The sequence below is a fragment of the Heliangelus exortis genome, chromosome 1 (genome assembly GCF_036169615.1).
Source record: "Heliangelus exortis chromosome 1, bHelExo1.hap1, whole genome shotgun sequence".
Lineage (NCBI taxonomy): Eukaryota > Metazoa > Chordata > Aves > Apodiformes > Trochilidae > Heliangelus > Heliangelus exortis.
This window is the reverse complement of record NC_092422.1, coordinates 6,996,140-7,008,952: the sequence shown is the minus strand read 5'-3', so window position 1 is coordinate 7,008,952 and position 12,813 is coordinate 6,996,140. Positions and strand designations below refer to the sequence as shown.

The following is a 12,813-nucleotide window of genomic DNA, read 5'->3' as shown; positions in this document are numbered from 1 at the left end:
TTTTGTGCCTCCAATCATCTGAGACTCTTACTCTGCTCTGCATTCACTTTGCTTTTCTCAATGTCCTTTATCTTCAACTGTAGTTGTTTTAACATTCAAAAATGACAATGCCTGTATAAAAGCAAATGTTTAAATACTAATTAAAACATGTATTTATTTTAGGGTAAAATTGTTGGTTTTTTTTTTTTTAAGTCTTAAAAATGAAGACCCGATAAGAAAATGTGAAGTCATCTAGTTTGTGCTGTTATTTTTCATTAACAGTTTTTATTTACAAAAGGAATGTAGAAAGACAAATAGATTTGCACCATTTTAATATTATGATCTGCATCCAGATGTCTTCTTAATAAGCTAGGAGGGGATATGCTGCTCTAAAAGGAAATATTCATACTTTATGTTCATAGGAAGAAGAAAAGGCTTAATGAAATCACAGGTTTTTTGAAAGAAAGGCTAGTTTTCATAAGTTACAGTTGTATGATGACATCTAAATTACAAATTATGTGTCTATAATATGCTATAATTCACCTGAATACAATCTTCCTTCCTGATTTCTTCTTTTAGAAAAGGATTAATTGTGTAATCGTAAAAGACACGTTGTAAGATCTGTTTATAACATCTGTGCAATACCGAATATAATTTCTGTGGGAAAATAAACAATCTAAGTATTATTAAAAAAGATAATACTTACATAAGGGATTGTGTCCAAGGTATCTGTGTTGACAATTATAGGGGCAGGGCTTGCCTGAAAAAGGTAAACAGAAAAAAAAATTAATATTGAAATACCCATTATATCCCCATTGCATCCACATTGTACAACAGTACATAACTCTGGGTACTGTTCAGTCAGTTAAGGATGAAAGAAATAGTTTCAGAGCTTCCATATCACAAAGCTGTGGTCTTTCCTTTTTTATTTCATTAGGCTCTGGATCATATCTTGAGTATTTAATAAGTATTCCTGTTTGAGTAGACCTATAAGAAAAATGATGTATTCATCTTACAGGTAGGGGATTCTGGAGGTGAGGGTTTCTGTTTCCCTTACAAGTTCACTTTTTGTATTTGAGCAAAACCAATATGATCAGCTGATCATTGCAGTGTATAAACCTCAACATTTTATGTTTACATTAACCACCATTATATGAGTATGTAGCATATATAAATTCATCTATAATACTATATTTATGTCAAAGCTATATACTCTTCCTGGTTCATATGAATTCATCTGATACTCATTTAGAAATACATATCCAGTTTAAAAACATTTGTGAATCTGTAGAGATTCCCAACCTGATCTCTAACTTATAGATGAAACCTATACCCAGCCACCTGAAATACTATAAACTTTTATTCTTCCTATGCTAGGGTTCAGCAGTGTTGATTCAAGGCCTAGTTCTGATTAGAACCAGCTGCATAACCTTGGCTTAAACTCCAGAAAAAAACATTGGAGCTGTGAGAAAGTGTAGAGACACTCACCACAAGTAAAATGTGAGACAGAGGCAGAACTGCTGGGATGGGATTGCTAATAGCTCAAAGACTCAGGAGGAGAAGGATCAACATGTAGCCAGTGTATCATAGAATTATAGAATCATAGAATGTCAGGTTGGAAGAGACCTCAAGGACCATCTGGTCCAAACCTTCTAATATTATTGTTTATATGAGATGTCTCCGCATCCCATCGAGCTGAGACTTAAAACTTTCCAAAGTAGGGGAATCCCTCACTTTCCATCGGAGACCATTACAATGTCTGACTGGACTTACAGTGAAAAATTTTCCTTTTGTGTTCAGATGGAACTTCCCCAGGAGCAACTTGTGCCCATTGCCTCTTGTCCTTGTGACTCCTTCTCTGTAGCTGCCCTTTAAGTACAAACAGTGATGGAGAGCACCCCATTTCTGCCTGACTGGTGCCTGCTTGGTCAGCAAAGACTCTTCAGGCATTGTATTGCCCTGATGAACACTCTAATGTTTAGCAAAGTAGCTCATTAGTTCTAGTTATCTAAATTGTATGGGTGCTACTCCTCTACTTGAAACTTGTATAGATTTTAGGATCTCTTTGTGCATGGCGAGCATGGTTACAGCACCACTGAAAACACTGATCCTACTTATATTTATATCCTTTCAAATATTTGCTGCAGGATTTCAAAACCCGATTAATGTAACCCAAATGAAGAGTGTAACATCTGTGCAGGAATGCAAATACTTTCACAGTATTACCATTTCTGATTTTGATGGTTATTGTAAAAAATTCTGTTCAGAGAACCTGTATGTTACTGCACATCAGTTACTGATGTGAATATTTGTATTCAACTGTGTAACCTGTGAATAAAATAATATAAAATGAAATGCATACAATTTAGTGGGTTTGCATTTCATGCATTTATCCACTATCATAGTAAGGTACAGTTTAATATTAAAATATTTTGTATCTGCAAAAATACTATGCAGCTGTACCCAGTTATTCCCATTGTGCCCTATAATACTGGACACTTCAGAGTCCTAGATGAAAGCTGAAGGCTATGATTCTAATATTTTTAACCTTAGGCATTTGGAATTACTTGTAACTTTACTATCACTGAAGACAGCAATTAGATTCTTCCTACAGCCTCTTCCCTAGTCTGAACAAACAGAGCTCTTTTCTGCTACGTTCTGTGCATCACACCAGAACCAGACCCTATTATGTGTGTCACCAGGATCATCCTCCACCCAACACACTGGCATACAGGGGAACCCAGAACTGGACACATTACTCCTGACCCTCAGCCTCTCACTTGGCCCATCACCCCTTCAACAACAAAAGTTTGAGCATTTAAGCCAGTCCTTTGGTCCTTCCCTGTCTAGTCTTCCTACAGAGCCTGTACAGAATTGTCTTTCAAACACTAAATATTATTCAGGTTTAATTTTAAAACCAGGCCTACTGTAGTCTTTATTGTCTGGAAGAGTTGAGCTTCAACTAACCAAAGCTTTTCATCCTGATCAGACAGATGAGAATGACAAAATTCACACAGCAATAGTTTCAGATGTTTGTAGTGACAAACCAAATGGTTGGTACCATTCAGTACCAACTCATACCAGCAATGTATTTTCCTTTTTGTTCCTCCCTTTGCTATCTGTGCATGTGGTTGTCTGCATGCATGTGTGGGGCAGTGAGCCTGCGTGGTGGTTTGAATTTTTTTTTTTTTTTTTTTTAAGTGGGAAAGCTGATTTAATGCATTTTGGTTTACTCTCACTAACATACAGTAATTTGAAGAACACTGACATCCTGCAGCATTGCATCTAAGTGGAGGAAATGGAGCTGATTTTATTACTTGTACTCTGTGTGTAGCTCCTGCTTTAAAAAAAGTTCAAGGCTGAGTTGAGAAGACAGTTTGCTACCACTGGAGAAAGCCCTAAATATAGTGCTAACCATGGAGCACACAATACCATCAAAATAGTCCTGTAATCACAGTGTATTTACTCAAGGGATCGGTCAAGGGAAGATCAGTAGCAACAGGGAGTCAGAAGGATTGTGGCTTTCAGGATGATGTGTCTCCATCTATTCTGACTTATAAACTGGTCACATGCATTAATTCACCAAATTCTCAAAAAAGATACCCAGATTCCTGCACACTTATAGAGAACACTGACAAATTATATATATAAACAGAAGTTCTTCAGCTCAACGAGAATGCTTTCAGCTGAGCATAAATTAACAACTGCACACACAAAAATTTCTAGATTGTCTTGAGAATCTCTGTGTATTGTGTCTTTGAGGTAGCATTGCCTCTTATCTGTCCCACTCTATATAATCAAACATATATAAGCGACCCATCTAAGTTTGAGACTGGGTGAGGAAAAGAAATAGATATATGGAAAAAAAAGATAGTGACTTTATTCAAAGCTCTGCCTGTTTAGCTGCTTTGTAGTCTTAAACATGACATTTAATTATTCTTTACCTAGCTTTTCTCAGGTACAAAAAAGACTTCCAAAACTGGCTTAATTTAGTCCAAAGTTTTACAGAGACACAATGGCTGGCATAAACTGAGTAATCTATTTATATCTTGTGAGTTTTACATGTCTATTTCTGTAACTAGGAGAATGAATTAAAATTATTAATAATTATTTTGGGAAACAGACAGGCCTCTTTTAAGTCAGGTAGCATACAGAGGGCTCACAGACTTTTCAATCAGATTTTAAAGATGGCAAGAGGCCTTTGTGAGCAAGTTCTTAATTCTGCAGCTGCAAAATAAATCCAAGCTGATCACCAGAAGATGGAATTTTACTGAATACAGTGAATTGAGTGGTCTGTTTTTCCCCATTCCACATGTACTTTCCTCTCCCCCCTAATCCTTACCTATGCATTAAGTATTATGTTATGCTGACAATGCACCATGTGGGCTCTCAGCCTTATAACTGCTCCCTGCACAGACCTTTTTCCTGCCCTTGACTGGAAGCAGTGCTTTAGGCTGAGCCATCTCTGTGTTTTGAAGAAAAGGCATCACACTGGCAGCTGCAGTGACAGATTGGCAGAGCTGGGACAAAACTTGAATAGCTTTGGGGGAAAAAAAGGAGAAAGATTTTTCTTTCTTCTTTTTAAAGGGTTTGAGCACAACAGACTGCTTCCACAAATATGTATGAGATTGTTCTGCTTGCAGCAAGTCAGACAGTCTAGTTGCTTTTCCACCAAAAGCACAACTTAAAAGCAAGATAAAGTGAAAGCCCTTGAAGCCAGTAAAAAGAGAAAAAAGAAAAAAAAAAGGTACATGGTCATGAACATCTACTCTGCTACCAAATTCCTACAAGCATATGACATGACTCATACCTCTCAGACAAGATGAACTTTCCCTTTTCCACAAGCACTACCATTTTCCTGGTTGACTAGTTTTACTTAGAGCATTCACAGTTTTATAGATTATCCATGTTACATTGAATTTCATTCTTTTTGGAGCATTTATAGCTCCTTGTTTTAACTGTTCGTACTATGCAGTGCTGTATTCTGGACAAGACCATGGAAATGCTTGCATAGGTGTATGGTAACTATTTTTAAAATAATAAGCACAGCACAGTACTTCTTAAGCAGAAACCACTAAAAAGATAGGTCATTATTTTGAAATTATCTATTTATATTTATTCCTAGGTGAGATCTTAATTTGACTCAGAACTCAATTGCTTGTTTTGCTGTTAAGGAATCACCATCATTATCTACATTATTACAGTTAAGTAAACTCAAAATAAGGGGTTTGGGAAATTTCGAGTAATACAACAGTGTATGTATTACCACTTTAAAAAGTTGAGTTATCAGTGGTTTATTATCATCTTTTGCAGACACCTGACTGTGAACTGAACATCAGATTTAAGGGCTTATCTTTCCAGGTAGCCAGCTGTAAACTCTAAATCACCCTTTGGAATATTCAGCTGCTGTTTCATTTTATTTCAAAGTGTTAGCATTTTGTGTCTTAATAACACAAAGTGGAGCAGTCCCTATGTTTGTGCCTTTAAGCCATGGTGATGATGCCACATCTCTTAGATATAATGTGTTAGATTGTTTGAGGCCTTAGGAAGGTAATAGTGCATGAGCTTAAATTATTTTAATATTTTCAACAGTTTCCTTTCAAAACCATACGAAATAGATTTACACTGACACACAATGGCAGGAAAGATTAAATGATAATTTAGATGTCAAAACAGTAATTCTCTGAGATGCTATGAGGCCTCAATATCACAGAACATACACAACTTTCATTTTATTTACCACTGAATTACAAACTATGACTAAAAAGGACCAAAAAGTAATTTACTATCTATTAAAGAGAAAATAAGAAAGATAGGGGGTTTCTTTGAAGATCTAAAGAATTATTTTTGAGCAAACTCTACTTTTAAAAATAAAACAGAAGTCAAAAGGACTATCAAGAATAGAAGAAAAATGCCTCAAGAAATACTTGAGGCCTTTCCTTACATATATAATGCAATCTCATGAAAAGCCATTTAATTTTAAGGTAAATGATGCCTTAAATAATGTGGCCTTATTTCTGGGCTTGGGGTTTTACCCTGGTTCTCACTTAACCTATAGGAATAATTTCCTATTTAAAATGTACTAGTTGTGGCATTATTTAAACAAAAAAGAATTTAGACCTAAGGAAAATTTAACATATCTGCATGGATCCACAGGTTGCTGGAAGAAATGGCAAGAAACCAACTACTTTACAATTATTAAAGTTTAAGTTGTACTGATTCTGCCTGTTAGCAGTTTGCATGAGCAATGATTAACATAATGGTAACTTTTTTTTCCCAATATGAGATCCAGTGAAGGACACAGAAATGTCAATGGGAAAAGCTCTTTAGAGAATGAGGGATAATTACGATACATCTGAATTTCCAGTGAAGATATTATTCAACTAAATGTTATTGCCCATTAAACTTTGAGGTGATAACCTTCCTATCACTAGAAAGGGTGAATCCATCTGTCTCATACCAGGATGCCAAATGCCATACTAAGACTGACACAGAGGTCCTATTAGCACACCTTTACTGACTCACCAGAAAAAAAAAAAAAGTGTCTTACGCCAGTACTCTAACTCTGAACAGAAATTTAGGCCTAAATCCTCTATTTAGAATTACTATTTCAGCACATGTTCACGGCCTTTTGCAAGTGAATGGGCCATAAACATTCATTTGCTACCTAGATGTCTGATCTGATCTCTGATCTTTTCTCCATTGTACTTCAGAATTTTCCCCAAAATCTGCATGAAATCACATCTCATTAGAAAAAACAGATTTAACCAATCCAGGCAATGCCAGTTTTTGGTATGTTCTTAAGTCTAGATATGAAAATTTTAGAACTGAGAACAAAAATAGATATGCATTCCATGTGGTATTTTTCTAAGTGTAGTTATCATTAAAGCTATGACATCTGATATGTATACATATTTTTCAGTTTGTATGTAATTCAGAACAATTTTATAAAAGGATGAAACATCTGAAAAATCTGCCTTGACACCACAGGTAATATTAGAAGAAAAATACAGTGAAAAATAAAGCTATGGATTTGTACTTCTTTAAAATTTTATTACATAAATCATGATAATATTTTATTACCATTACATCAGTATAATGACATACTAATATAGGATATAGTAATTTATTGCACCACTCAGAAGTGTAGACTCCTTCATACATTTTTTTCTCTTCAATCAGATTTTAAAATTCTACAGAAAATATCAAGACTAAGTAACAAGTGTGTGTGTATGTATGTGTATAGACAGACACCTAAACACATATAAGCATGTACTACACATGTAAACACATACACTATGAAACTATGAGACTAAGAAAAACCATGCACCCATTTTTCAGGCATTTTACTTGCCCCAGTGACATGTCACAATGCATAATTCAACCCTGACAGGAACAAAGATGAAACTCCTTGCAGAGAGAGGGAAACAAACTCAAAGCAAAGCCAGTCATTCTGTCCTTTACTTTTAAAATCATAGTACACCAAGCTCACAAAGCAGATATCCCATATCTTACTCTGTCACCTTTTTACAGCCTGAAGTTCCTGCAGGTTGAGTGGAAACTTTATTTCTGCATGAAGACTTTGATCAACAGACTCAAAGACACAGAAAGAAATCGGCTAAAAATTACAATGCAGATGAATACAACAACAACAAAAACAAAGAATGATAAACTAAACACAAAACAGAATTTTCTTTAACAGAATTCAGTATCTATTCCAGAGGCTTATTGGAACATAAATTCCAAAGAAACATCCCCCTTTCAGGAACTAATCAGTTACACTGAGCACTGTATACAGCAGCCCAGAAATAATGGAATCAGTGTCAAGGAGCACTCACCTCTGCCTGACAAGATCGTAAGAGACCAAGACTCCCTGGTGATACAGCTGCCTCTCTATTGAGAGGAAGAATAAGAAATACAGAAGAAAGTGTCTTCAGTGTTAGAAAGGTTCTCATACTCAGAGGTACTGAAATCACCACTGCTCCTTTTTCAGCACTGAAGTTACCTGAAGAACTGGGGGTTACTGGGCTCCATAAAATGCATCAATGCAACTCACTTGTTCTAGCTAAGTATCTGTAGGAGCAATGTTATTTTGCCAAATGCTTTCCCTTAGTGACTATATGTTCAACACTTCAGGAGGAACTTAAAAGAATTAAACTTGATTTTGAATATCTGCAATAAAATCAAAGTTGAATTTGGCTATACTGGAGCAAAGAGGGTTTTGATTTTTATGTCAGTAGAAGTAAACTTCTAACCTAACGTCCTCTAGAAAAGTTTTAATTGATGTCCCAGAGTGTGCCTTCATGTCCCAGAATCACTATGTGATGAACAAAATTAACAAAATAAGTCCAAATATATCACTTGCCAACAACTTTTTTCAGACCCTAAATCTCTGCAGGACCACTGCACTCACAGCAAAAGATTTATTGCTTACATTTCCTATTTATTTATTTATTATTTCAAAAGGCAAGAAACATTCGTGTGTAAAGCGAAGCTATCCAGGGTTCAGGGCAAGTCAGGCATTTTACAAGGTTTTGCCTGATGTGGCATAAAATGTATCTCTCGACGGTGATGCACTGTTACATAAACTACAACTGTTCATTATTTTATCACAGGGTTTGCTTTTTAATCTCAGGCTTCTTTCTGAAGTCCCTTTGCCCGAGAGACTGGGTGCCCTGTGGATGACTTGCAGGACAGTGCATGCTCAAATTGTGACTTTTCCATCATTTTACAGATTGTAGTACTCAGCAGAAATGCCTCAGGCTCTGAGAAGAGCAAGGGCTATCCTCATGAGTCAGGTTCGTACTGAAGAAAAGAGATGCTTCTTTAAGAATGATGCAAACTTGTTTTAGCATAGATGGTGGAAATACATACACACCATTTTCTTGTGTTCATCGGATCAATTTCCCTCATATTTTAAAAAATGTCACAGCGGAAAAACCTCACTCCAGTTTCTAGATTTTGTACCTTGTTATTCCTTAAACTGCTACATTTAAGCACCTCTTATAAGGAATATGACCCAATCAAAACCAATCAGCAAAGCTGGTGATTGCTCTGAACCAATAATAATAATAATAATAATAATAATAATAATAATAATAATAATAATAATAATAATAATAATAATAATAATAACAATAATAATAATAATAATAATAAGCTTTTTGCACCTCTGATTCTCCATGGGGGAGCCAGCAACCCCCTGAAGGGCCTGTGGCCCATGGCAAGCCTGTGCTGGAGCCAGAGAAACAAGCAAGAAGGAAGGATTAGTAGTGGAAGAAAAGTGTAGAAGAAGGTGTGGAAGAGAGAAACCACCACATCCCAACCACACCTCCAATCCCCTGTGCTGCCCTTGCTTTGGTGGAAGGGACTGACTGTGACCTACAGCGTCAGCTCCAGGGAGGAGAGGAGTCTGGAGTGAAGCTCAGCCTGTAAGGGGCAGGAAATTCATTTTTCCCAAGCTAGTTTAACCATCTTTGGTTTTTAATACCCAACTCAATAATAAAATGTTTATGTTAACTGACAGTTAAGTTAAAGTCCCCAAGTCCCTTCTGCTTTGCCCAGAACACACCTCTTCTGAAATTTCACTGCAGAACAGTTACTCATTCAGTACTCTCTGAAGTAGTTTTCTGATAAAACTACAAACCATGCATTGGAGGCAGGATGGCAACAGCAGAAGAAAGTAAAAGAACAAGGTCTTTGGTTATAAAAGAAAACATTGATTTGAGTACCAGAGGCAACAAAGAGAAAGTGGAAGCGGTACTGCAGCCATAAGAAATGTTATTGTATAAAAATAGAAACACATAAAGTAGCAACTTGTTGTTCATAGAGGAGCTTTCCACAGAGAAGAAAAACTACATCTTTTTCTGCTAACATACAGTCTATTGAGATGCTGCTGCTGTCAACCTCTTAATGCTTAGAAACAGCATTTACCAATAAATCCAAAACACAAAATCAATGCAACATGGCACCACAGGTTTGTAAAATGTCACCAAGTAAAGGGGCTGAACTCAAGGTTAGTAATGGTGCCATAACAGTAGCTCTGCTATATGTCATCACTTAGGTAAAGAAAACGCCTGGGGCCACTTTAAGTCTGAGAAACACAAACATGACTGGAGGGTACAGCAAAACTGTCATTTTTTCAAAGAACTTGTACAAGACCTTAAAAACATACTTAGTTAAAAGCAAAATTATAGGACTAGGAGAAAAATTAAGGCAAAACCTGTCAAGAAATAATTAAGGGAAGACTATTCTTGGGAAGCTGGGAAAATTAGATTAAGGGCGTTAATAACTGTGTTACCACTAAAATGTGATTTAAAAAGTTAGACTAAAATCAAAGGAAGGAATATGAAAAAAAAAATATTTGACGTTATGAATAATGTTGAGGAAAAACTTAAAATCAGGAACATGATAGTTGTCTGTTTTTCAAAAAATCTTTTGCTATTCTTAGCATGAGAATATTTTTCAATTTCATGCCAAGGGCAGGCAAGCAGATTTATACAGTGATACAACTGTGTGGCAATTTCATCAAATAGTAGTATCATCTCCCCAGAGGAGAGATAAAAGCCCCATTGCCTACAACACTTTGTAACAACTTAGACTAAGCACTAAAATGCATACTGTAGGCAGTGCTTACATTCTGGCAGATGGACAACGTGACCTATGAGATCTTTCCTCATCTTTGTATTTTAATATTCTGTCACATCCAAACAGTGTTGTTTTGGCTAGAATTGGATGCAAAAACACAGAGTAATATATGACTATCTTCAAATGAATTAAAATAGTTGGGGGCAATTTTAGGAGTGACTTATCTAGCAACAAGTAACATAGCACTTTTTCTGATGAGGCAGTCATAAAAAGCAACAGAAGGCAACACGTTGAAATACGATCAGATCATTCTTAGATTATAGGATTGAATTCAATACATATTTTCTGATATGTAAGAAACAAAAAATTAGGATGCTACTGTTGTTATACATTAGTAACAGTGATCTGGATAGGATTAGGAGAGTTCTGCACTCTCTGGATTTACTGGGTGAAGGTGCATAACTAAAAGCCACTCAACCCACCAAACAACCTTCCTTATACACAGAGACAACACTGACCTCTCGGTCACTGTATTGAACAATGAATCCAACAATCACAGAGACATAAAACCTAAAGACTGTGAGAATTAAACTACCAAGACAGAGAAGTGGGGTTGCAAATATATTAAGATAAACTTCAAATGTCACAGCAAACCTTCATGCATTTACATGATACCTGAAAACACTGGAACATTAAATTGTTCATAAAGTCAAGGCTGCCTCTTCCTATAATAATAATAACAATAGCAAACCAGTCACAGCAATAATAAGATGACTGTATATATGATGGTGCTTTGTTTTTCTGCCTTTCATGGAAAAGCTCCAGCAGAGAACTTTCAGAAACAAGTTGTGATTACTATTAGGAAGGAAAAAGAAAACATTTCCTGACACAGAATTAGTAGTGGAAGTTATTCTCTATACATGAGGTAATAGAACACCTGTAAAACAACTTAGCACAGCATCTAGAAACAACAGGAGCTGGATTCTTAAGGCAGGATTAGAAAGAATACAAGCATCAAAATCTTAGAATTCAGTCCTTGGAATACTCAGCTTTAGGAACTTAAGATTTCCTTTGTTCCTCTACAGCACTGCTTCAGTCTCAAAAAACAAATCAGCATCTATCTCATGCAACTGACATTCAGACACGATGCAGCCTTTACCCTTTGGACAGATCCAGTCTCCTCCTATCTTGTCTGTTTAGGCACCAATTCCACCCTCCAAGTGAAATGGAAAATTTTCAACATATCCCCCTCATCCAGCAAATCATGATGCCTGGCAAAAATAATATCTTTACCATTCTCAGCCTGTTGTAAATCCTGACTTTCGCCATAGGACGTCTGGGAAAAATTAACACTTAAACTGATGGTCCTCTCCAAAAGCTACCCAACTTCACAGGAAGGTGCACCAATTCTGAGCACTAACATTTAAAAACCTCACTGCAGACCTGACCCTGATACTAAATAAATGTTTGGTTGGGAGGACAAGAAATGGGAACATCGTGTGCTTCAGAGGAATGGGAGAAAAATGACATAGAAAATATTACAGTCAGAACACAGAATCTGCAGGAGGCACCAGGTTGGGTTTTTTGGGGGGTTTTTGGGTTTTTTTTTCTTTTTTTTTGGGCAGCTGTAACAAGGAGAAATCAAGAGACTCCAAAGTTAAAGACAGACCATCCTTTCTATACTACTTTTTGTTTTGTGACACATTTTGAAATGTCTCCTTCAACTATAGTATAAACTTTCTACTCATACACAAACAGGGATCTAAGCAGCTCTTGCTATCAGCCCACCTGGTATTGAAGGGACTTACTTTTGCTCACTTACTAGTTCAGCACAGAACTGATATGGTTCTTAAATAAGTACTTAAATAATTTCTTATATTCTTGATAATATATTTAACAGTTCAGATGTATGTCTATTCTGCACAGTATTAGTCTATTTTCATTTAAAGATACCCTGTCAAATTTGTATTTCACATGAAATGAAGATACATGGAAGAAAGTAAGATACTCTCCTTTCCTATCTTTGTCTACCTAGCCCCATCAACAAAAGCATCTGTGACTGCATGTAGGAAAATAAAGATTTTCAATGCACATGGCACTAACATAAGTAAATATAAGTAAAATGTTTTTCAAAATATATGAAAGTAAAATATGATGAAAATTGGTAATGCATATTGATGTAAACATAGAAGAGATCAGTCAAAATAACTGTTTCATTTTATACACAGTATACAGTATCATATTTTC

At 36.0% G+C, this 12,813-nt stretch overlaps 1 protein-coding gene across 26 annotated transcripts in view; it reads right to left on the bottom strand.

Annotated features, from left to right (window-relative positions):
• Nucleotides 1-12,813, bottom strand: part of DLG2 (discs large MAGUK scaffold protein 2) — a 961,231-nt gene that overhangs the window by 398,032 nt on the left and 550,386 nt on the right. For all 26 annotated transcript variants that reach the window (XM_071732357.1, XM_071732283.1, XM_071732535.1 and 23 more), the window contains one exon: nucleotides 686-739. In XM_071732357.1, the coding sequence (XP_071588458.1) occupies nucleotides 686-739 (54 nt within the window). The remainder of the gene's footprint in view (nucleotides 1-685; nucleotides 740-12,813) is intronic.